Raw genomic sequence first — 26,168 nt, forward strand, 5'->3', positions numbered from 1 at the left:
TTGTCTTTGACTTTTGTTTACACACATTGAACTCAGACAAGTGACAAATGGCTGGGAGAGAAGGTTTGTTACTAAAAGTAACACTCTTGCTTATATATACTCTCTCTTAAGGGTTGAGACTGAAGTTGAATTATAGGTCCAACAAAACCGCCAGCACAAGTAGTAGACAACAGCCTTATATTTGATATTTAGGAAAGAAACAAGGAGAAGTCACACCCATTTCTATGGGGGTAAAAGGGACTCTCAAGTCTTTATAAAATCATAAAGAATCAAAGACAACTCATTTTTTCTGTGGCTGGTAATTTTTTTACAAACTTCCCAAAATGGCACTATTGTATGACAAACCACTGGCATCTGAATGCAAAGGCAAGTTGTAGTTAAACGGCTCTGCCCTTTGAAGTGCACACTTTATCATCCCAGCTAGTGTTTGTTTACCCCTCCCTGTACCAGCTAAACTAATATTCTTATGGCCCTACTGATAAAGGGTTCCAAGCAAGCTACATCTCTGTCTCTCGCACACTTTCTGGGACCTAGACATTGCTTAGACATTTCAGTTTTCAATCTCATGTTGACACACTGGGAATGTCTACACTGCAGTAAACCCCTGCAGCTGACTTGGGCTCTTGGGGCTCAGACTAAAGGGCTGTTTAATTGCAGCATATATATTTGGGCAGGGGTTGGAACCCTGGCTCTGGGACCCCATGAGGGAGAGGGCCCCAGAGCTCGGGCGCCATCCCAAGTCTTAACATCTGCACCACATTTAAACAACCCTTTAGCCTGAGGCCGAGTCAGCTGGCATGGGCCAGCCATGTGTTTTTAATTGCAGCATAAACGTACTCAGTATGTCCATATGCGTAAAGAATATCGGGGAGAGGGTCAGTAAAAACAAAGCACATCTTAGGAAAATTCCTTTTTTTCCAAATTGCATACAAAATAGTAAGTTTAGCACACACGCTAATGCACATGCCATCCAGGAAATGGAAATGGTAGAGATGAAAACACAGCCTTAGCTCTTATCCCTTAATCACATGTATTATGATACAGTCCTTAATTATACGATCACATTTTCAAACAATACAGTGTAATAAAAAACATTCTGCAACTTTAGATAAACAAGTGTAGGATGGTGCATTATGCCTTTCTCTTCTATAGTTATTCATTATTACATTAGCAATTTTTGTGTATTTGGACTATTGTGGGCTAATGAAACTTTGATATATTACCACAGATTTTTTGGTAGTGATATGTAACAAGCTATTGCATAAATATTCCTGTAGTTAAAGGCATATTTGTGTTTTAAAAAAAATTCTATCTGATGAGATGAGTTAATTCTGTTAGAAGAATTTAGTGGAACAAATTATGAATAACATAATGACAGATAAAAACCTGTTGTTCTATTTGTATTTCCTTTGCTATTGGAAAATAGACCAAGATGGAAAGTGTCGTACCTTTTTACTGTAGGTGTCTGTTAGCTGCTAAGCCCTGAGCAATTTTTATTATACAATCCATAGTAATTACAGCTGCTACTACATCTGCTGTTTCTTTCTAAACAAATGATGTGTTGATTTTAATCTTAGCAATCTGCTCCTATTGCTGAATCATCCAGAGCTAGGCACCAGGCTGTGTTACTAAGCAATGAAATGTCATGGTGCAGCCCTGGGTCCTAAATGACAACATCTCGCACAGTGGGTTGTCTTATTAAGCATCTGATGGTTTTTCAACGGGGGAATCCATTTCTGGATTTCAACAAAACACAAATGAAAACTGATCATTGTTAATTATATGCTAAGTAGCGGAATGGACAGGACTCAAAACGACTTTAATGAAAAGCTGCACTTTGCAGGCCAGGACCCAGAAAGTAACCTGTGGAGTTCCAATATGAAATGTAGTGTCCCGGCTTCCATTTTCAACTCTCAGTCATTCTGTTCTCTGTAAAAATTCATCTTAATCTGACATAATAAACAGGGATGTTTGAATGCGTGTACCTTGTTTGTACTTACACAGTCCTATGCCTTGTAGCCAATGTGTGTAATAAGGGTATATCTAAAATTGTCTGAAAACAGGAACAAAGTCTGGGGCACACATGGACGTGGTTTAATGGCTTGCTCCCCATTACTTTCTTTAATCTTGTAGGAAGCTTCTGTTCTTTTGCAATGTTGTTGGTGCCCCATGCTCTGGGAAGAAGCCCTTTAGTCTGAGCCCCAAGAGTCCAGTGAGGCCAAGTGAGATAGGCTCTTAGGCCTTGTCTACACTACAAAGTTTTGTTGTCAAAAGCTGCCTTTTGCCAACAAAACGGGAGCTGTACACACTACAAAGCTACGTTTGGTGGCAAAACAAAACCACCTCGATGAGCGGCATAGAGCTTTTTGCAGCAAAGTTAAAGCGACAAAGCATCAGGATAGGTCAGTCAGCCTGCTGTCTCCCTCCCCCAGGCACACCACTCTCCTCTCCCTCCCACCACACACTTCAATTGAAAAAGCGGCTAACAATCTAGTAGGATGCCCCTGGAACTATGGGATTGAGAAACCTGCATCATGTGATGCTGTCCCAGCCCCATGAGGCACTGCAAACCCTTCCCAAATCACCCTGCAGCCAGTTGCACAGTGGGATAGCCAACCCACAGTGCACTGCTCTCTGTGTCGATGCACTCTGCCTACACAAGGAGTTAGTGTGGACATGCAACAGCAGTTTTAATTAAAGTGGCATAACTTTTACCGACAAAACTTCGTAGTGTAGGCAAGGCCTTAGTCAGAGATGCTCTGCAGGGACTAATGCGCCTCAGCAGGGATTTGCATTGACACCAGGCAGCCTTTTTAAAACAGTAGAGTTTTAGTCACCCAGAACACAGTATTGAAAGTCCTTAGGTTAGCAGAGAGAGGGTTAAGACATAGTCCATCTGGCCTAGCCAAGCCGCTCTCGACTCCACTACAGGCTTTGTCTCTCTGCCACTTTCATTCTCAGGTGAGACCAGCCAAGCCTCTTCCAAAAAACAACTCTTATCCCTGTCCTGTCTGTTCTTTGTCTTCATGTAGCCACATGGAGTTCACATACCCCCCTCACTCCTGCACTGGAGCTTCCCACTGTGAAGTGCTGATTGTTCAGTTATTAGGTGTTTTCATTGTCTCTCTGGATCTTCCATTGATATGGGTCAGCTTTGGCCAGTCCTTTAATGACCCATTATGTAGCCCCACACAGCTAGGCATCACACCAGTCTCATGTCTCCTGCACTGCCCCAAGATCAGACCCAACCCTTTAGCCCTCATTGGGTAGCAATGTAAAGTATGGGGGAAACTGAGTCATGCATGGGATTAATAAAAATATTACAGAAAATTCCTACTTCATCATACTCCCCTATTCATCTTCTCTGACTCTGATAATATGATCACTCACCTAGTTATAAGCTCTTGCACTGATGAAAAAAGTGTAATTACCAAACTCTTTTCCTTTTGCACACTGTTCTTATATATGTGCAGTGTGTGGGAATTTATCGAAGTTCAAAGGGAATTTTTCTCCTTTAACATTTTCAGCCTAACTTCCCGCTACTATCGAGTTTAGTTCCATGATGAATAGCAATCTACCTAGATGAGGAAATGCTCATGTGTCAAAGACTCTGATTAACTGAATGTTTTTTCTGCAGCTGGATGTGGGTACAGTAAGGTATCAACACAAGACCACTCACTAGCACTGGGCAGCTTGTTCTACTTAAGTACATGTTATCAAAAAAATTGGAGGGTGGGGGCAGAGATGAGTAAAGCTGATTCCAGTGATCAGGTAGTTCTGTTCTGCTTTGTTGCATTTTTATTTGGGCAGTGCTCTAAGATTTACCTTTGAAGTCTTAGCTGTATTTTCTCTCTCTCCTCTGGCAGGTGGAGGCGTTAACCCATCAGCCTAGAGCCACAACAGTACATGCAGTCCGAGATTCTGAACTGGCCAAGCTACCAGAGGGAGCACTGACATCTATCAAACGCAAATTCCCACAGGTAAGGAAATTGGCACTCTTCTCTCTCCTGCCTGCTTCCAAGAGCCACAGCTTAGTTGTCTCCCTTTTAAAGAAAAGAGTAATGTTCCATATGCAGATTTATTTCTTCAGTCTTGTTAGCTGTAAATAAGATTTGTTGTGGGGGTATCTCCAAGCCTAGGGTTGAATTCTCATCTGCTGTTCAGTGAAATACACGTTGCTTAAACATGAGGATGAATTTATGTACCGCTCCCTGGGTGGAGCTGAGTAGAGGTGCTGATGATTGGAAAGCATAAATATTGTCTAAATAAGACTCACCTTGTTTCAGAAGATAAACTAGCAAAGGGAGTTACTTGCATAACACAGGTTATTTTTAATGGGATATAAAGAAAATGAGGTCATAAATACTTGCAGTTTCTGAACTGGTGACTATAATTAGTGATATAAGAGAGTTACCTGCTCATCGGACAGTGCAAGGTTGTTCCCTATTGTTTAATTTCTAATGCTTTGTCCAGGCCTGTGTTAAATATCCCAAGTGAAAGGAGCTGCCTTCACTTCCTTTGGGAGATGATTCCCCAGCTGAACAAATCTTACTCTCAGGGTATCTTTCCTGATTTAAACTCAAGCTGTCCTTATTTCACCTCATTGCTTAGAGCAATACTTCTATACTCTCCATTGTCCTTCCCTTACCTTTGTATTTACAGATTTTGCTTTTCTCCTAGTCAAGTTCCTTTAATCTTTTCTTATAAGTCTTTTTCCACACCCCTGATCATTCTGTTGCTCAACATTGAATTCCCTCCGATTTAATATCTATCTGAAGCAATGTCCAAAATTGAACACACTGTTCCAAGGGCAGGTTCACCAGACCTTCAAGCATTCCCTCATAAAGACATATTGTTCCTCTCATTGATTTCCCCACTCCCCTAGATGCACAGAGAAGTTGTATCTTTTGTCTTAATTATGGTGTTTTATAATTTTTCAGCCTTCCCTTCATATATTTTGGAATGTAATATTTTCTCCCATTGCATCATGCTCCAATTGGACGTCCTTGAAATCTAATATCTTGGCCTTTCTTCAAATATAAAATTTCCTTTGATAGGTAGATATTGTAGAACAATGGTGATGCATTAACTGCATGGTATATGGGAGATCACAATGGCCCAAATTCTTATGCCGTTATGTTGAACAGTATCATACTCCAAGAATAGCCCAGTTCAAGTCAGTGGGATTACTCATAAATTAGGTGTTACCTTTACTCATGCTAGCTATTGGACTCTGGCCCAATATTATTTCTATGTAGATTTCGGAAGCTGGGGGCTAAGGAGATAATGGTTGAGTTGATGGAGATACCCATTGAATGAACTCCTCCATTAGTGATTGTTACTGCTGTATTCTTTGAGTGTTTTATAGTAATGTTTTTAATATATCTGGAAGCAGTACACAGTTAAATATATATATGCATCGATTTAGCTGTCCAGAGACCACTGGCTCCATTGATATTGAATGGGAGCCTATCTTCTAAAGCCACATATACTACTCCTGGGGGAATTCTGCGCCGCTGTGCATGTGCAGAATTTATGTCCCCCACAGATTTCTTTGTTTCCCTGCAGAAAAATAACTTTCTGATGGGGAAGCAAAGGGAAGCCACAGAAGCAGTCATGCAACCATCCCCAGGTGCCCAGGGCAGCCAGCAGAGAGGTAAATCAATGTGGGGTGGGGACGGGACTGAGGAAGATGTGGCTGGTGGCTCCTACCCTGCGCTGGGCTCAGCTGCTGGGCTCAGCTGCTAGTCCCAGCTGGGCAAGATGGGACTTCCTCTTCCCCTGCATGGCATCCGGGGCTGGGTCAGACCCACTCCCAGATTTCTCCCCCGGCTGTAGGAAGCTCTGCAAATTCCCCCTTCCTCCCCCCCGTCCCGCGCTTCCTGCACCCATCGCTCCTCAGCTGCAGGGCAAGGGATCGTTCCTCCTCCATCCGTCCAACCCTTGTGCATCCAAACCCCCTCATACTCAGACTCTCCTGCCGAGCCTCACCTCCCCCCTGCACCCAGAAACCCCCCGACGAGTCCCACTCCCCCTGCACCTGGACGCCCCCCGCTGAGCCCCAACCACCTTCACCTGGACCCCCCGCAGAGTCCCATTATCGTTGCACCCAGAACCCCACAACAAGCCCCCCTGCATCCCATCCCCTGCACATGCCCCGCTGAGCCCCAACCACCTTCACCTGGACCCCCCGCAGAGTCCCATTATCGTTGCACCCAGAACCCCACAACAAGCCCCTGTGCATCCAAATCCCCCTGCACATGAATGAGCCACCCACACCCAGATTGCCCCACATAGAACCTTCTCAACCCACACCTGATCCCACCACACTGAGCCCCTCCACTCTTGGATCCTGCCTTACTGAGCCTGCCTGCCCACACCTGGTGCACCTGGCATGGAGGGGCAGGGCCCTGGGGTGTCTCTAGGGCAGGCCCAGTCCTTGCGCTGAGTCAGGGTTGGGTACAGCCTCATCCCTCAGTCCGTGTCCCGGGGGGTGATCTCCCACCTCTGTGCAGCCAGTGGCCTGTGCTCCCCAATGCCAGGCTGGAGCCTCCACATTTATTTGACAAATAAAATTTGCAGAATTTAAAAATATTGTGCGCAGAATTTTAATTTTTTTTGGGTGCAGAATGCCCTCAGAAGTAATATACCACTTTGACTGGTGAATTCTCTCATCTACTGAAGACTGGAAGTCTTTGCTTTGTCCTCCGCCTCTGCCTCTGGGGCTTTGGTGTTTGAGAATCTGATTCCGTTTTCCCTTGAGTCTATCAATACTCTTTCTTAGCCGATCTGGGCTGAATTTTTCCTATCCCCTACAAGCCTGAGGAATGGGAATCTAATGCTGGTATCCCTAAATGTGTTGTGTGCGTAGTGCTAGTCATCCCACCAGCCCTTTGTCGCCTCTTCTTTTGTACTATTAATATTGATTTATTTAAATGTATCCCCTTCCTAACTCTAGTGACTCCCTCCCTCCAAAGCTCTGTATTTTTGTATCTGGCTGTGTATTTTTAAAAAATTGGACTGTATCACAAATGTAGTGAAAATGCTTAAAATATTTATATGTTGTCCCTTCCCCAAAGCCTGTGAAAGTATTTTATGAGATTACTCTCTGAATTTTAGAATGTGTGTTCCTGCATTTAGATGCCACAGAGATTGTTTTGTATTGTTATTATTGTTACGGGAGTATTTTATCAAGCCGCTCCAGCAAAGCTTCCAAAATTCTTCTGCTTAAAATTCATCTTCTTGGTCTCTAAGTAGATAGCAAAAACTGGTGCTTATGTAGAAAGGTGTTTTTAGAATTCCTGTGCTTGGTTATTAGTAAGATTAAGATTTTGTCATGGTTATTTTTAGTAAAAGTCATAGTCAGATTGTGGGCAATAAACCAAATTTCATGGAAGCCCGCAACCTGTCCATGGGGCAGGAGGGAACTCACCGCTGGGGCAGGGAGCAGCAGCTGGCAGCTCCTCCACTCCTGCTGCTGCAGGAAGCGGGGGCTGAAGCCTAAAAAGTCTCAGAGGTCCATTAAAGTCACGTGACCTCTGTGATGAAATTGTATCCTTAGTTATTAGACATTGGGGGCCACTGAATGTCTCTTGCATATTCTTTAAGGCTGTTCTTGTGTCATCCAGACATCTAAATTCAATATACCATGTTACCTGGGATGCTCCTAGCATGTGGCCACTGTTGTCAAAAAGGATGCCACTTGGGGATGATTAAAAGCCACTGCCATTCAGCTAGCCACAGTGTATAGTAGGGATGTAAATATCGGTTTAAAAATTTAACTGGTTAAACAGTTAAAATCATATCATTTAAACATTAACCGAGGTCACTCTGGCAGGCTGGTGCCAGCCCACAGATGGCCTGCTGGGGCTGGAGTCCTGCCTCCTCGCCGCTGCTGGAGCTGCTCTAGCCAGCCCGGCCTGCTGTGGCTGGGGTCCCGCCAGCACACCTGCCATGGCCAGGGGCCCTCTCTGGCCTGCCCACTGGGGCTGGGGTCCTGCCTGTCCGCCGCAGTCGGGGTCCCGCCAGCCTGGCTGGGACTGGGGTCCCTCTGGCCAGCCGGCCCGACATGGTCTGGGCTGCTCTAGCCGGCCGGACACCGGGGTTAACGGTTAAGGTCTGGTTAATGGTAAGCCTAATGCAGGGAGCAATTAACCACTCAGAGACTTCAAACAGCAGGGCTGATCCGGCTTGCCAATAGTCAGAGCCATGCAGCCCTTACCAAGCTACCAACAAACAGACTTGTCTCAGCTGGCACAGAGAACTCTCCTGTCAGCTGCCTCCCTTCCTTGCTCTTGAATCACTCAGCCTTTCAAACTGAGAGCTGGAATGGTATGAAAATCCTAGCTGTTTGCTGGAGGTCTGGCACTGAATGTTGGTGTTCTTGAAAAAGGCAGGATGTTGGCACTTTAAGAAATTCTCATGATAGACTGTGTACCCAGTGTTAGGTGCGATAAATAGACTAGCTTGCCCTCCTTGTGTTCGTTCTAAAGGAAAGAGTAGGATGATGTTGGCGAGTGATCTGCCCCTGTTTGTGGTGCCAAAGCCAAAAGGTTTCAAGTTCGAAGAAAGCAGAGATTTAAGGTGAGTTTATAGGCTTTCAGTGGGAATCACAGGACAGGGAGGGACCTCGAGAGGTCATCTAGTCCAGTCCCCTGCACTCCTGGCAGGACTAATTATCATCTAGCCCATCTCTGACAGGTATTTGTCCAACCTGCTCTTAAAAATCTCCAGTGATGGAAATTCCACAACTTCCATAGGCAATTTATTCCAGTGCTTAACCACCCTGACAGTTAGGAAGTTTTTCCTAATGTCCAATCTAAACAGCCCTTGGTGCAGTTTAAGCCCATTGCTTCTTGTCGTAGCCTCAGAGGTTAAGGAGAACAAATTTTCTCCCACCTCTACCCCGATATAACGCTGTCCCCAGGAGCCAAAAAATCTTACTGTGTTATGTCGAACTTGCTTTGATCCGCTGGAGTGCACAGCCCTGCCCCCTCCCGGAGCACTGCTTTACCACGTTATATCCAAATTCGTGTTATATCGGGTCGCGTTATATCGGGGTAGAGGTGCACTTGAAAACTGTTACATCCCCTTGCAGTCTTCTCTTTTCCAGACTAAACAAACCCATTTTTTTCAATATTCCCTCATAGATCATGTTTTCTAGACCTTTAATCATTTTTGTTGCTCTTCCCTGAACTTTCTCCAGTTTGTCCATATCTTTCCTGAAATGTGGCACCCAGAACTGGACACAGTTCTCCAGTTGAGGCCTAATCAGCTTGGAGTACAATGGAAAAATTCCTTCTCGTGTCTTGCTGATAACACTCCTGCTAATACATCCAAGAATTTTTTATTTTATTTTATTTTATTTTTATTTTTTTTGCAACAGTGTTACACTGTTCATATTTAGCTTGTGGTCCACTATGACCCCAGATCCCTTTCTGCAGTATTCCTTCCTAGGCAGTCATTTCCCGTTTTGTATGTGTGCAACTGATTGTTCCTTCCTAAGTGAAGTACTTTGCATTTGTCCTTATTGAATTTCATCCTTTTTACTTCAGACCATTTCTCCAGTTTGTTCAGATCATTTTGAATTATAATCCTATCCTCCAAAGCACTTGCAACCCTCCCATAGAATCATAGAATATCAGGGTTGGAAGGGACCTCAGGTGGTATCTAGTCCAACCCCCTGCTCAAAGCAGGACCAATTCCCAACTAAATCATCCCAGCCAGAGCTTTGTCAAGCCTGACCTTAAAAACCTCTAAGGAAGGAGATTCCACCACCTCCCTAGGTAACCCATTCCAGTTCTTCACCACCCTACTAGTGAAAAAGTTTTTCCTACTATCCAACCTAAACCCTCCCCCTCTGCAACTTGAGACCATTACTCCTTGTTCTGTTCCAGATTGGTGTCATCCACAAACTTTATTAGTGTACTTTCTATGCCAGGGGTGGGCAAACTGCGGTCTGCGGGCCACATCCGGCCCGCGGGACCGTCCTACCTGGCACCCGAGCTCCTGGCTTCCCCGCTGTTCCCCCTCTCCTGCAACCTCAGTTCAATGCACCACTGATGCAGTGCTTGGGGCTGTGAGCTCCTGGGGCAGCGCAGCTGCAGAGCTCAGCCTGACCAGGTGCTCTGAGCTGCATGGTTGCAGCGGTGGTGTGGCCTGGCTCCAGCCGGGCAGTACGGCTGTAGTGCCGCCAGCCACCAGTGCTCCTGGCAGTATGGTAAGGGGGCAGGGAGCGGGGGGGGTTGGATAGAGGGCAGGGGAGTTCGGGTTGGTGGGCAGGGGTGTGGATAGGGGTTGGGGCGGTTGTGGGGGGAAATGGGGTTGAATGGGGGCAGGGGTCCTGGGGGGGTTGGATGGGGCAGCAGGGGGCAGTCAGGGGCAGGAGTTCCAGGGGCAGTCAGGGGACAGGGAGAAGGGGTGGTTGGATGGAGCAGGAGTCTGGGGGCGGGGCGACAGGGAACGGTGGGGGTTGGATGGGGCAGGAGTCCTGGGGGGGGCGCAGATAGGAGGTGGGTGCTGGGCCACATCCCCCTCCCCTAACCGGCCCTCCATACAATTTACAAAACCCAAAGTTTGCCCTCCCTGCTCTATGTCATTATCTGAATCACTGATCACGATATTGAACAGAACCCGACAGAACTGATCCCTGTGGGACCCCACTTGATATGCCCTTCCAGCTTGACTTTGACCAAGTTATGCACGCACCTTGTAGTAGCGCCATCTAGCTTGTATTTCCCTAGTTTGTTTACTAGAAGGTCATGTGAGACGGTATCAAAAGCCTTACTAAAATCAAGATATAACACTGCTTCCCCTCTTATCCCCAAGGCTTGTTACCCTGTCAAAGAAAGCTATTCGGCTGGCTTGACACGATTTGTTCTTGACAAATCCATGCTGAGTATTACTGACCTTATTATCTCTGGTCAGGTGTCAGCTAGGCTATGTGAACTTCTTAATCCTTTACAGGTAAAAGAGGAATTAACCCTTAACTGTCTGTTTATGACAAGGGCATAATTCAGATTATCGTGAAGTAGTAATATTGGCTGCCTTACCTGTGCTAAGTTCCCATTATATCTAGATCACTTCTATAGCATTTAGTTCAGGCCTGTTAAGAACATTTGTAGAGAGCAGCCCAGATGTTGTTTTTAAAATGGGACAGACAGCAGCTCAGAGAACATGAACGAAGGCAAGCAAACATTTAGCCTGTGAGATACCCTACTTGTCACAACACTGAGTAGCCTCAGAAGAGATTTCACATGAAAACTTCCAATGGTTTGACAACAGCAATGCCAAAACAAGTACTAGCTGTTCACTATCTGATTGTCCTCAATCAGATAGTGAACCTTCACAAGTACCAGAGGCAGAGAGGTGTCAAAGCACTGCCCGAGACCCACTGGACTTTGGGATACTGGGACTGAGTACACCCAACATGCCTGCCTTATCTGAGAGCCACAACTGGTGATTAAGGTTCAGCTGTAGGTTTTGCTTTCTCCTTTCTCCCCACACCCCACCCCTCCCGTGGTACCAAAAAAAATTGATTTTAATGGCTTGTGAGAACACACAGTATAGTGAATCCAGGAAAGCCGGTGGCCTCTCCTGCCCTATTGAACATAGCCACCGTACCAAGCGTAATGAATGAATACAACAGTATGCACGTTGCTTGAGGGAAGCGTCTTGAGATAGGAGTACATCACTGAAATAACTGCACATGGCAGAAACCCCCAGGGAAGGCTTGATCCACTTAGGAAAAGTTTATAGTTGAAATATTCAAATGGGTGTAGTACGGCTCACCATCCCAGATGGAGGATGGTTTTGAACAGACTCAGAACCAAGCAGTACAATTGTGAAACCACTCTAAACTCAGGTCCTAGGTTAGTGCCCTAATCTCTGGCATCACACTCTTGCGTGGTGTTCTTTGATACAAGTCATGTCGCTAGAATTCACTATGGCATGCCTGGAAGCAGATTCTAAAATAAGTAGATAAAATCCATTTCCTTTAAAAAGGAACCAATGGGGGGACAGGATGTGTTCAAAGAGGGAGGAGGGAAATCAGTCTTTTGTCTGTTCAGTAAGTTTGTGCTGGAGTGAAGGATCCAGGAATCAGCCATCTAACATTTCTTAAAAGTAGTAAGTATTTAGAGAAGGAATGTATTAAAAATAATTTATTTTCTTTTGTGACTTCTTTTGCATAAAAGGGAGAATCAAATTGGGTTTCTTTTGTGTAACTTTAAGTTTTTGCCCAGAGGAACATCCTCTGTGTTTTGAATCTGTTGTCTGTAAGAGTAGCTTGCATAGAATCATACAATCATAGAATCTCAGGGTTGGAAGGGACCTCAGGAGGTCATCTAGTCCAACCCCCTGCTCAAAGCAGGACCCAACTAAATCATCCCAGCCAGGGCTTTGTCAAGCCTGACCTTAAAAACCTCTAAGGAAGGAGATTCCACCACCTCCCTAGGTAACCCATTCCAGTTCTTCACCACCCTACTAGTGAAAAAGTTTTTCCTAATATCCAACCTAAACCTCCCCCTCTGCAACTTGAGACCATTACTCCTTGTTCTGTCATCTTCTACCACTGAGAACAGTCTAGATCCATCCTCTTTGGAGCCCCCTTTCAGATAGTTGAAAGCAGCTATCAAATCCCCCCTCGTTCTTCTCTTCTGCAGGCTAAACAATCCCAGTTCCCTCAGCCTCTCCTCATAAGTCATGTGCTCCAGCCCCCTAATCATTTTTGTTGCCCTCTCTCCTCTCTCCAATGTCCACATCCTTCTTGTAGTGTGGGGCCCAAAACTGGACACAGTATTCCAGATGAGGCCTCACCAGTGCTGAATAGAGGGGAATGATCACATCCCTTGATCTGCTGGAAATGCCCCTACTTATACAACCCAAAATGCCATTAGCCTTCTTGGCAACAAGGGCACACTGTTGACTCATATTCAGCTTTTCGTCCACCATAACCCCTAGATCCTTTTCTGCAGAACTGCTGCCCAGCCATTCGGTCCCTAGTCTGTAGCAGTGCATGGGATTCTTCTGTCCTAAGTGCAGGACTCTGCACTTGTCCTTGTTGAACCTCATCATATTTCTTTTGGCCCAATCCTCTAATTTGTCTAGGTCCCTCTGTATCCTATCCCTACCTTCCAGTGTATCAACCACTCCTCCCAGTTTAGTGTCATCTGCAAACTTGCTAAGGGTGCAGTCCACACCATCCTCCAGATCGTTAATGAAGATATTGAATAAAACCGGCCCCAGCACCGACCCTTGGGGCACTTCACTTGATACCGGCTGCCAACTAGACATGGAACCATTGATCACTACCCGTTGAGTATGCTAATCTCACAGAGGTATTCCTTTCTCCCTTCTTCTTTAATTAAAAGTCTTCTTTTAAGAATCTGATTGATTTTTTCCTTGTTTTAAGATCCAAGGGTTTTTTGGATCTGGGCTCACCAGGAATTGGTGGGAGGTGAATCAGTCTCAATCCTGCCAGGGAAAGGGCGATAAAGACTGGGGAAATATTTGAGGGGAAGACAGAGTTTCCAAATGACTCTCCCATAAACGTTTGTTTAAACTATTTGATGGTGGCAGCTACTAGATCTAAGCAGGTACATAAGCTTAGGGGTTCTCTCATGCAGGTCCCCACATCTGTACCCTAAAGTTCAGAGTGGGGGTGACACCTTGACAACGATAATCTGAATTATGCCCAGCCTACCAGTAAACCCTTTGCAGCCCCTCAAGTCAGTTTCTTCTGATTTTTTTTGAGTAATGGATAGGCAAAGGACAAGGAGATGGGCTAAGCCACCGATGTGTGCTAGGGTCTCTAATATCCTGCAGTATAGGATTCAGTAAGTTATCATTTAACATGGTTGAAATAAAGCTGACTTAATGGGTTGGTTACTGGCGTTTAAACACTAAATACCTTAACTGATATCCTGAAAAAGTCACAGATGAAAATGTTTGGCTTTGTCCTTGTCTCTCTGTGCACATCACAACAATACTGCACCATTGGGCGTGGCTGGCAGTGTTTGGAGAGGGCCAGTGTTGGGACAAAAATGGGGGTTGTTGGTTAGGACTAAGCTGCATTTGCATAGCTGTTATATTGGAAGCATGTGCAATGCCTGCATGGGGGCGGGGGGCGCATCAGATTGGGGAATAAGGGATAGGGTCCCCTCAAATTATACTGTCATCATTCTGGGTTGGCCCAATGGTCCCTTGCAGGCAGGCATGGTGTTGCAGGAGAGCCCTTAATTGATTTCCCCCTAGCCAAGGGTATCATAAAGTCTGACTAGATGGCTAGGTGCAAAAGAGCACCCTGTTGTGGAGGGTCTTATCTATTAATGGAAAAGCCAATGCAAAACATAAACAAAACTTTCTCCCTCAACATCTCAGGGTGACTGGGTCGTGTTTTAGTCCAGTGCTCACCTCTACCCAGGTTCTTCCCCAGGGGTTCTCTCAATTCCAGTCTTTGCCCCTGGTGTTAGGCCTCATCTCTGGAATCAGGTGTCTGGGGAAGTCCTCCCACTGTGACTCTTCTCCTGGGATAACAGGTGATCCTTGCCAGGCTGGACTTCTGGCCAGTGTCTGGGAAACCCCTGGCTGAGACTAGGCCCTCTTGGATGCTTGCTGACTGCAGCCGTCCAACTAGGAGGCTCCCCTCTCTAGGAGCAGCTCTTACAGGCTTTCTGTTCCGGTGGGATCACCCTCTAGGCCCTCTGCTCTGCCCTCTCGCTCAGGCCTTTCCTTATACAGCTTCTCCACAGGAGCTTCCTGTGTCCCTTTGGAGTTTGGGGTAACATTTATTAGGTCCAGGTTAGGGTTACCATATTTGAACATCGAAAAAAGAGGACACTCCACGGGGCCCCCGGCCCTCCCCCAACTCCGCCCCTTCCCCACCCCCATTCCAACCCCTTCCCCAAAGTCCCCACTCCAACTCTGCCCCTTCTCCGCCCCCATTGGACCCCTTCCTCAAATCCCCAGCCCTGCCTCCTCCCCTGAGCATGCCACATTCCCTCTCCTCCCCCGTCCCTCCTAGCCACCCGAAACAGCCACCTCCTCCCCAGGCTCCAACTTTCCCGTGTCCCGCTGCTCTCCAGCCTGTGCACCCCCGGCCGGGAGCATCCCCCCGCACAGCAGCAACCGGGGCTGAGGGGTTGGGAAGTTGCTTCGGGCCCCGTGCCTGCCCCCGAGCTGGGCATCCCAGCCCCAACATGCACTTAGGACAGAAGAATCCCATGCACTGCTACAGACTAGGGACCGAGTGGCTAGGCAGCAGTTCTGCAGAAAAGGACCTAGAGGTTACAGTGGATGAGAAGCTGGATATGAGTCAACAGTGTGTCCTTGTTGCCAAGAAGACGAACAGCATTTTGGGCTGTATAACTATGGGCATTGCCAGCAGATCGAGGGACGTGATCAGTCCCCTCTATTCGACATTGATGAGGTCTCATCTGGTGTACTGTGTCCAGTTTTGTGCCCCACACTACAAGAAGAATGTGGAAAAATTGGAAAAAGTCCAGCAGAGGGCAACAAAAATGATTAGGGGGCTGGAGCACATGATTTATAAGGAGAGGCTGAGGGAACTGGGATTGCTTAGTCTGCAGAAGAGAAGAATGAGGGGGGATTTAATAGCTGCTTTCAACTACCTGAAGGGGGGTTCCAAAGAGGCTGGAGCTAGACTGTTCTCAGTGGTACCTGATGACAGAACAAGGAGTAATGGTCTCAAGTTGCAGTGGGGGAGGTTTAGGTTGGATATTAGGAAAAACTTCTTCACCAGAAGGGTGTTGAAGCACTGGAATGGGTTACCTAGGGAGGTGGTGGAATCTCCTTCCTTAGAGGTTTTTAAGGTCAGGCTTGACAAAGCCCTGGCTGGGATGATTTAGTTGGGGATTGGTCCTGCTTTGAGCAGGGGGTGGACTAGATGATCTCCAGAGGTCCCTTCCAACCCTGATATTCTATGATTCTAAGCCGACGCTATCTAAATTCATGTACAAATGAGTGCAGATTTTAAGTGGAAGGTAATTAACTATTGGAACAACGTACCTAAAGATGTGGTGGATTCTTCGTCCTTTGGTCCTGGAGTGTTTAAATGAAGACTGGTTTCTCTTTCTAAAAGAGATTCTCTAACTCAACCAGAAGTTATGGGCTTGGTGCAGGAATCCCTGGCCTGTGCTGTGCAGGTAAACTGGATGATTGTAATGGTCCCTTCTAATGTTAAATTCAATTAATTTAGTTTGTGACCCAGCAAGTCTGCACCATTACATGGCCATGTCTATCCATCGGGCAGCTTTGGGAGGAGATGTATGTTCTCCTTGAAGTTACATTTGTTAACGTCAATGTTCTGAGCAAAGCTTAGCCACTCTTTCAGGTGAAACCTACTTTTCTAGGTAGAGGTGAAAGATCTGAAATTTTGGCTAAGGCAGGTACACTCCTAATATCATGTGATTCTTCTGTGCTTGAGATTTAACCAGTGAAAAATGATTGCTACTGCCAAAGACTTATTTCTGTCAAAAGCATCAGGGAGGGATGGATTATAGAATATCATAGCAATGTAATTTTTCTTACACAAAAATTGCTGTAAAGTGATATGTATTTCTGTTATAGGACAAAGAGCACAACTTTTCTGAGACATAATTCTGTTCATTATCCTTGGATTGTATTTTTTTAAATGAAGATTGCTTTTCTGCTGTGAATCAACTTACTGCCAGTAAATTAATAGTGATGGTCTCTGTATGTGGAAATCAACTGTTGGGATGGTTTTTGTGGAAATGATCAGTGAGCAGTATTTTTAATAATTAAGTTATCTAAAGTGGAAAATTAAATTTAGATGTGTTTAGCACCATCAGCTTCTATAAATAAACAAGTTGTAAATTTTCCCAGAAGTCCAAACTATAGATGAAACAAAGAAAAGACAACATTTCCCACTGATATATTTTTTAGAACTGAATTCTCATTAGAATGATTTTTCAGGATGGTTTACAGTAAAGCAAATTAAATTTCACAGATGAATGGAAACAAAATTTTAGCTAAAACTCTGGCATTGAAAGATCATGTAGGTAACTCATAGATGGAAATGGACCTAGAGAATTACAGGTTCCTTGAAATATAATTGTGTAGAATAACCATGGATAGTCGAGAATAGGGACTGGAGTAGTTGTTAAACAGAGCTCTGGAGAAGAGGGATATCAATGAAATTGAAATCATATGGGGGGATGGAGTGCACAGCGGTGCACTTGTATTATAACTGGAACAAATTATATATAATTGAAGTACTGTTTAGCCCACTGTGTTGAAGGGTGTTCAGTTCTGAAGTTGAAGTAAGCCAGCTGAGAGTAGGGTCAGAGGAGGAGAGCTGGTGGAGTTAATCTGTGAACATATTAAGAGGGCCAGGGCTGGAAGCATTTGGATATTAGGCTTCTGTTTAAAATTTTGCAGTGCTCGAAAGCACATTGCCAAATCATTAGGGGTACGGTTATCAAAAGCACCTAAATGACTTGATCACTCAAAGCCAAAGTGCCACTGAAAGTCAGTGAGACTTAGGCCTGGTCTACACTGCAGAGTTAAGTTGATATAAGGCAGCTTAGGTAAAATGCAACTCCCACGGATGTAAATCGCCCACTACATCAACTTAATATCTCTTTGCCCACTAGAGGTGTAGCGTTTAGGTCTATGTAGTTAGGGTGACGCAGTGTCCGTGTTGACACTGCACTACTTACATCACCTGTTAGCTGACAGCAGGAGCCCCCCCCAAATGTGGGGCTGATAGCTGGAGCCCCCTCCTCCATGGGGTTCCAGCTGTCAGTGCCCCACCATGCTCTACACAGTTAATTTGGTGGAAGCGCTCCTGGTGAGGACGTACATCACCAACAGAAGGAGCATAGTGTGGACGTGAACCACTGTTTTAATTACTTAAGTCAACTTAATTTTGTAGTGTAGACATGACCTTAGCCTCTGAAGTCCCAAAGTCTCTCCTGAAAATGGGACTTAAGCTCCTAAGTCACTCCACGTGCTTTTGAGAATTTTTACCCTGGGTATATTTCTTAACCACCTCCATGAAAAGGAGTTTCCTGGACCATAACTGTAGTAGCATTCAGTTTGACAATCTTTAAAAGAGTTGTTCTGATATCACAGTTAGTGTGATCACATCAGTGCAGGCTTGCGTTCTGATACTTTTACTCTCCTGGACACAGTTACCGGATCCTGTCCAGCTCCACAAACACAATGGTTACTCAAGTGCACTTCTAACCTTTTTCAAAAGTTGTCTGACGTTTTAGAGAGTCTCAATTCTAAACGAGCTGACTTTTAGAAGTATAGATTTTCCATGAGTAGTGGTGTAAAGACTAGCTGACTGGTGATCTGCCAACAGCTGTGATTGTAAAAACTGGTAATGTGTTAGGAGGTCTGTTGAGTAGAATTGGATGTGGGTTAGCAGGTGCCATGGTGACTATAGTGCACTACAGATACTGCAACATGCCAGAGATGTTACACTTTGTGCTAGTGGAGTTACTGTCTGGCACCAGATGATGCACATCACAATAGAGATGAGTGAATGCTGCATTCCCAGGTGCATTCTTCTGCTTGCAAAGAGAAGACAGCTCACTCTCCTCCAGCCTGTGGAGGGTGGGGGGAGAACCACCTCACTGAGATTTCTAAGTCTTGCCTACATTTTCAAAAATGGAGCCCAAAATTCACCACTGGTTCAACTCTGCTGGTGGCAGTGATGCTGGAATCTGTAGTGTACAAGAAGACTGAGGTGTATTTCCCACCATGCCGTCTAACTTGTATAATGTGTTAAAAATGTCTGAGCCCTGTCTTCACTACAGGATCTGCTGTTGCTATGCATAGTGAAGTAGCCCTGGTGGAAAGTTACAAGTCCCAATTCTGTCAATATAGAGGCAGCCCTAGATGTGCTGAAAAGTTCTAGACTCTTGTAGCCTCCTTTAGACCAATTGTACTGTCCTGGGCATTCAGGAGGCCCTTTGCTTTCCAGCTCCCTGCCCCTGATGCCCCATCTCTCTTCTTAAAAACAAGGCTGCTCTGCTACTTGCTCTCCACTCCTCTCCTGGGGGAAGTATAGCAGCTCCAGCTCCTCATGCTACTCATTTCTCAGGAGAAGCAGGGATGGTTTGTTCCTTGGCATTCCCCTCTCTACCAGAGAAGAAACCAGTGGTTCCCTGGTTGCACTTGGCCAGAATTGCTCCTGGACCTGAGGGAGTGAGTTGACTAAGTCGGGTTTTCATACACTTTCATTGTGGCGCAGAATAAAGGTGGTTGGAAATTAACTGAGAATTTCTTCACCGTTAGTATTAGAATTCTTCCCATGGGCTCTGTATTAACTATGTTCTTTACTGTGGGAGGCTATTACAATGCATGTTTTGACTGCTCTGAGGAATCTCAAAGAGCTCAAGTCTCAGGTTGGGAATAGCAGCAGCTGTGATTTATATTGGCCTCTCAGAAGACTGTGGGCCAAGTCTTTTTCTAAAGAGCACAGTACCTTTTTATGAGAAAATGCTTGGCATATTTTAAAACTCCAAGGAAATCTCAGGCCAGTTCCTATCTTAGATCCAGAATTGATGTTCTTGTATGTTTCCATGACAGCAGCATGGTGACTCATCCTATGATGGTAAGCAGCCTGCTTCTCTCACACAGGGCATTGGAAAAACAATTTTTCCACAGCCATTCCAGGGGCGTAAGGTTTGATTTAACTAGTAAGGCAAATCCTGTCTCCTGGTGGTAGGAGCAGCAGATTGGGAATCAAGACGTTAGTCGTTTGCTAACCTCCTTGAGCTCCTCAGGTGAAAGGTGCATTAGAAGTGCAAACTATGGTTAAATAGTAACTCCATAACTGTTACAGTAGATTCATATTTTGTAGGTGCGAACTGACACTCCAGCATGCCTGCTAACTAAATACAGTATATGTATAGACATTATCTTAAAAAAATTCTCAAGTTATGGGGCATTTCCCTTGGGAGGCAGTTTCACTGTCTAATAGATTTCACTGTAGAAGGATTTTTTTTCTACAATTAAAGCAGTTAGCAGGATTGGGTTTAGCTGTGGAAAACCAAAATCCACAATTGCAAACCTAGGAGCTGTAGTACTGCAGCAGGGTCAGCTTATGGCTCGGTGAGTAGTAAACTTTGTTATATTTGCTGCAGAGTTAGTTGATTTTTAATTCTAGCTGAGATTCCAAAATAAATGAGCTTGACAGTCAGTTCCTTTGTGAGCAACAGCCAGTATTACTTTGCCACTGTACATTAATAAATGCTGTTCTGCTTTATTAGTATTCTCTGCTGAGCAAGGTTCGAAGATTGAGTTAGTTATGGACACTGATGGTAAGAGTTAACTTACTGAAGTTGATCTCCCTAGGTCACTGCTAGTATGAGTAGGGCCCTACTAAATTCACGGTCCGTTTTGTTCAATTTCACAGTTGCAGGATTTAAAAAAAATCATACATTTCATTATATCAGCTATTTAAATCTGGAATTTCACAGTGTTGTAACTGTTGGATCCTGACCCAAAACGGGTTTGTGGTGGGGTCCCAAGGTTATTGTAGGGGGGTTGTGGTATTGCCACCTTTACTTTTGCACTGCTGCTGGCAGTGGCGCTGCTTTCAGAACTGGGTGCCCCTAGTAGCCACCACTCTCTGGCCACCCAGCTCTGAAGGCAGCACAGAAGTAAGGGTGCCAATACTGCGAACTCCCTACAATAACCTTGCGACCCTCCCTGCAACCTGCTTTTGGGTTGGGACCCCATTTTGAGAAATGCTGGTCTCCCCTGTGAAATCTGTGTGGTATAGGGTAAAAGTACACAAAAGACCATATTTCATGATCCGTGATGCATTTTTCACATTCATAAATTTGATAGGGCCCTAAATATGATTGACAAAGCATCTTGAGGAAGCTTTCAAACAATGTGATTGTCTGGGCTTAGTCAGGGAGTAGCTTGAGTACAAGGTCAAAAAACATCTTTGGATTGGCTGGAATGTTCCCGGAAATCTCCTCTACCCTGTCTTGGCATGCACACGTCTAAATATCTGTCCTGTAGCTGAATGTTGTTTTGATATTCTGTAATATTCAACTGACCGTATGGGGCCCATACTTCACACTGGGGCTGTGGAATACTCTCCCAGTGGGGGAGGTGGGAATCCCATCACTTGGGACTTTGAAAGCTATATTGAATAAAATGTTAGAAGATGTACACTTGGGAACAAACCTATACTGGCAGGGAGGTGGGAAAAGATAATTTAATGGGCCTCTTCTATCTCTGGCTTCTGATTGTAATATATGCTTATATTTCCATTATATTTTATATGGCCTATTTGCCTTGTCTGCCCCTAATACTGGAGGTAGGAGACATATAGTTCTATGCAAACTTATTGTTCAAATATATTGGTCTTGTCTGAAGTTCAGCCATTACTCTCAGTTCTGACATTAGTAATTGACGTGTTGGAGACGCCCTGAGTTTTTCTCCAAATGCTCTTTAAAGCTCACATTTGTTAGTTCATGGAATCCCATAATTCTATGAAAACAACAAGGAGTCCGGTGGCACCTTAAAGACTAACAGATTTATTTGGGCATAAGCTTTCGTGGGTAAAAAATCTCACTTCTTCAGATGCGAAGAAGTGAGGTTTTTTACCCACAAAAGCTTATGCCCAAATAAATCTGTTAGTCTTTAAGGTGCCACCGGACTCCTTGTTGTTTTTGTGGATACAGACTAACACGGCTACCTCCTGATACATGAACTATGCAGGCTTAATCAATGGTATTGGCTGCCTAGGACAAAACTGCTTTAGACAGGATGCATAAAACAATACTAATTATCAAGCTGCGATGTCTTACAAGTTTTTCCACTTTAAGGTTAAATCTTGAAGTGCTTACACTTGGGAGAAATTTATGTTTTATTGTTTCAAGTTATTGATTTTTACAACATGGAGGGAGGAGAGAGGGAAGTGGCATTCACAGATGTCATTAATTTTGGCATGCTAGTGATGGAGGGGCTGTGTAACTGCCAGTCACACACCAACACGCCAACAGAAAATCATGCTCCACATGCCACTTGGTTCCTTCTTGTCTGACAAACAGCAATAGTGTACAATACATTTATCTTGTTGATTAATCAAGTCAAAATGAGGGGTGGTTTTCTCTTTAACATCTTCATGAGGTTCAAAGCTACTTTTATTTACCAGGAAATGGCTTTTATTTAAAAAATCCAAGTGTTTGTATTTTATTACATATTAGCAGTTATAGTTTACTAGAATTTTACTAAGGCAGTTACTGCCTTTATTTTACTTAGTGATAAATTGATAAGTGTCAAGACCAACTGAAGTATTTTCCAGTTCAGCTACTCCTTAGTGTTACAACTGTTAGCCTTCCATCATTGCTCTTGTTAGGAACTAATGATTACTTCTTGTAAAGATAAATTTATCACTTTTGAAATTAAATTAAGGGCCAGATACTGATTTCACATCAGTATAAATCCCAAGTAACTCCATTGAGATCAAAATCTGATCCTTGGAATGAGCCATGCCTGTTTTCTGTGCCTCCAGATCAGTTTCACGAAGGTATTTCAGCTTGCCAAGATGTACACGGGGCTTTGAATATGTGTGTGTTCCACCTCTTCACCCATAACACCTTGTTGTATATGAGGAATCTGGTCTGAGTATGGCCCAGGGTGATTGTACAGTATACAGATGAGATGGTATTCAATAACTACCACAAGACACTTTCTTTCTTAAATACTCACAGTATGTGCACATTGGAGATATAGTGAAAATGTGACACCGAGTCTTTCCAGAAAAGTTCTTTTTTTAATAGCAGAATAGATTGTAAATGACCTATTTTTTTAAGTTTTAAAGGTTAGTATAAAATTAAAATGACACAGGGAACTTTATACAAGAAAAATGTATATCACAGAGTGGAAGTAATTGCTTCCCATGGAGAAGCTGTACTTTGTAAAACCCTTAGCAATTCTCAACAATGTTCTATTTAAGCCCTTCTCTTGATTTTTTCCATTATCTGTTAGGATATTTTATTTTAATGCATTCAGTCTGAAATGTTCATTTCTTTCCCCCTGCCAGGTTGTGACTAGACTGATTCATTTGCTGGGTGAGAAGATTCTTGGCAGCCTTCAGCAGGGGGGTAAGAAACCATTCCTGGGCCATTTGCTTTATTTCCAGTGCTCAGAAAATATGTCTAAGGGACAGATTCAGATCTCAGTTACACTGATATGTTTTCCAAGTAATTCTACTGAATTCAGTGGAGTACTGCTGGATTTACACCAGTAAATTTGAGAACAGAGAATTCCTGTCAGAGATAAGAATTTGCCCCTGATTATTCCACTTTAGCCAGGATCACAAGGGAGTAACAATTTCATAAGTACAAAGAATGAGTGCACAATAAGTAGGATAAATGGGGTGGGGGAATGGAATGGAATTGACACCACTGAGTCCCAAAGGTATTGGTGTACATGCACAGTGAAATCTTCTTCAAATATTTGTTGAGAGAGAGGGTTTGCGGGGACAGGGAGCAATACAGAATTCAGTAACCTTGCACAGAATCACATCACACCAAATGGAATCTGCATGCAGGATGACCTAATGAATCTGTAGTTTGCTTATCTTGCTGTGTTGCCTAATAGCAAATTATTCAGTATTTAGGTGTTCCCAAGTTTTTATCCTGAGAAATTTCTTGTGAATTGCCTTGGTTGAATTAGTTTAGATTACTAATTGGATTGATTGTTAGTGGGTGGGAGGAAACTTCCCTTACTGTTTGTTCCTCTTGGACTATAAAACTAAATCACTTTTAAAAGAAAATAATGTTCTAAGTACTGGTATAAAACCTCTGTGCTAAGATTTAAAACTATTTACAGAAATGTGTCTGTTTCCATGCAACCCATTGCTACCAGTGTGGTTGGGATTTTCAAAGGAGGATAAGAGAGTTAGGCAAACAGCTCATATTGAATTTCATTTGTGTGCTTTGGACCACATACTTAGAAGAAGGGCAACAAAAATGATTGGGGGTGTGGAACAGCTTCTATACAAAGAGAGATTAAAAAGACTGGGACTATTCAGTTTAGAAAAGAGACGACTAAGAGGGTATACGATAGAAGTCTATAAAATTATGAATTGTATTGACAAAGTGAATTGTTATTTACCCCTTCATATAACACAAAAACTAGAGATCACCCAGTGAAATAATCAACAGCAGGTTTAAAAGAAACTTAAGGAAGTACTTCTTCACACACAGTCAGTCATTTCCAAGGGATGTTGTGAAGGCCAAAAGTATAAGTGGGTTCAAAAATAATGAGATAAGTTCATGGAGGATAGGTCCATCAATGGCTATTAGCCAAGATGGCCAGGGACATAAGCCCATGCTCTGGGTGTCCCTAAACCATCAACTGGCAGAACCTGGGACTGGATGATGGAGGATGGATCACTTGAAATTGCACAGCTCTGTTCATTCCCTCTGTAGCATCTGGCACTGGCCACTGTCAAAAGGTTGGAGTTTAGGCTAGATGGACCATTGGTCTGACCAGGGCCGACTCCAGGCACCAGCCAACCAAGCACGTGCTTGGGGCGGCACCTTGGGGCGGCGCTCGGGTTTTTTTTTCTTTTTTTTGGTTCGGCCGGATGGCGCTGGAGGGTTTTGTTTGTTTGTTTTTGTTTTGGCGGCGCTGGTAGGGGGCTTGGGCAGCGTGGCACTCAGGAGGGGGGGGGGGAGTGTTACGGCGGGGCGGTGCTCTTTTTTTGTGCTTAGGGCAGCAAAAAAGTTAGAGCCGGCCCTGGGTCTGACCTAGTATGGCTGTTGTATGTTCTTATGATGAACTTTGCATTGTGTCACAGCTTAAAAACATCAGTACATTAAATTTAACCTATAATCCTCACTAGACTACTCGATATTTCTTGCTTTGCCATTTTGTGAAACAAGCAGAGAGTAAAAGTAACAACCAATTTGTAACGTCTTAGGGCCATTTTAATCTCTCTAATTGTAAGTGATAGCCAGTTAGGCTGGAAATCATCCTAACAAAGTGACTTGTGCAGTTATGATTGTCCCGCTGACGTGGAAAGAATGTTCAACTCTTTCAGTACGTGTCAGTATGGCTCCTATTGCAAGGGGCACATATGCCTTATGCTCGTGAGACTAGATTATTTTGGCTAGCAGTGTCTGAGCTGTGCAAGTGTCTGTACTGTGCCTCCTCACTCTCCCATGTGAGGGCACAAAGGGCAGAATGGTCATATATTCCTTCTGGCCTTGGTATGTATGAATCTGTAAAAGGCCAAGCAGTCTCTTCCTTGAAACTTTTAAAGTGGATCACATGACAGTGATCTCCCACCTCTGTGTAGCCAGTTGCCTGTGTTCCCCACTACCATGCTGGAGCCTCCACATTTATTTAACAAATAAAATTTGCAGAATTTTGCAGAATTTTAAAATATTGTGTGCAGAATTTTTCTTTTTTTGGTGCAAAATGCCCTCAGGAGTTACAGGGTGCATGCAAAATGGAACAGCTGAAGAAATTTAGCCTTCAGTTCTATCCTGTGGCTCTTTTGGCTTTGGTTTTTAGATGTATATATTGGATCTGACACTTCCTCTAAACTGCTGTACGGTATGTACTCAGTGCAAAATAGATATAATGAACCATGGAAGATATTTTCTGCCCTCTGCCTGAGCTATGTTTAAGCAGTATTTGCCAACCAAACTCAGCTGTCCAGGAAGGATCCTTTTATACCCTGGCATACTGTGCTATACAGAACAATGCCAATGTATCTAGGACATGATTAATCACAGATGCGTATACTTCTTCCGGTTGTATAAACACTTCAAGACCAAGGAAGCAAACTTTGAGCTTTAAGTGTCCACTTTTAAATTACTGGTAGCAATTGCCAGTCTTTTGGTTGATAGTTTACGGTTCATGTCATTGGTAAGCAGCCATCTGGTCCCATATGTCCTTGCTGTTTCCAGTCCTCTTGGTAAAGCTTTGATACCGACTATACTGCAGTGTTTCTGAACTGGGGCAGTGTCTTTCCCTCACACAGAATTTATTTAAAAAAACGTATCTGTCTTGGGCTCAGTTTAGACTTCTGGTCATACCATAACCAGGAATCCCCTGGTATTTGTCAAGCAAAGTGTTCTTCCTGGCTAATTGCAAAGGGCCAAATTACCTGGCCCCATTAAATCTTTTTAGTTAAT

General features: G+C 44.2%; 1 protein-coding gene across 8 annotated transcripts in view; it reads left to right on the plus strand.

Annotated features, from left to right (window-relative positions):
• PNPLA7 (patatin like phospholipase domain containing 7) overlaps window positions 1–26,168 on the plus strand; it is a 363,329-nt gene that overhangs the window by 173,252 nt on the left and 163,909 nt on the right. For all 8 annotated transcript variants that reach the window (XM_039506224.1, XM_039506218.1, XM_039506223.1 and 5 more), the window contains 2 exons: window positions 3,867–3,980; window positions 23,060–23,120. In XM_039506224.1, the coding sequence (XP_039362158.1) occupies window positions 3,867–3,980; window positions 23,060–23,120 (175 nt within the window). The remainder of the gene's footprint in view (window positions 1–3,866; window positions 3,981–23,059; window positions 23,121–26,168) is intronic.

This window comes from Mauremys reevesii, linkage group 19 (assembly GCF_016161935.1).
Source record: "Mauremys reevesii isolate NIE-2019 linkage group 19, ASM1616193v1, whole genome shotgun sequence".
NCBI lineage: Eukaryota > Metazoa > Chordata > Testudines > Geoemydidae > Mauremys > Mauremys reevesii.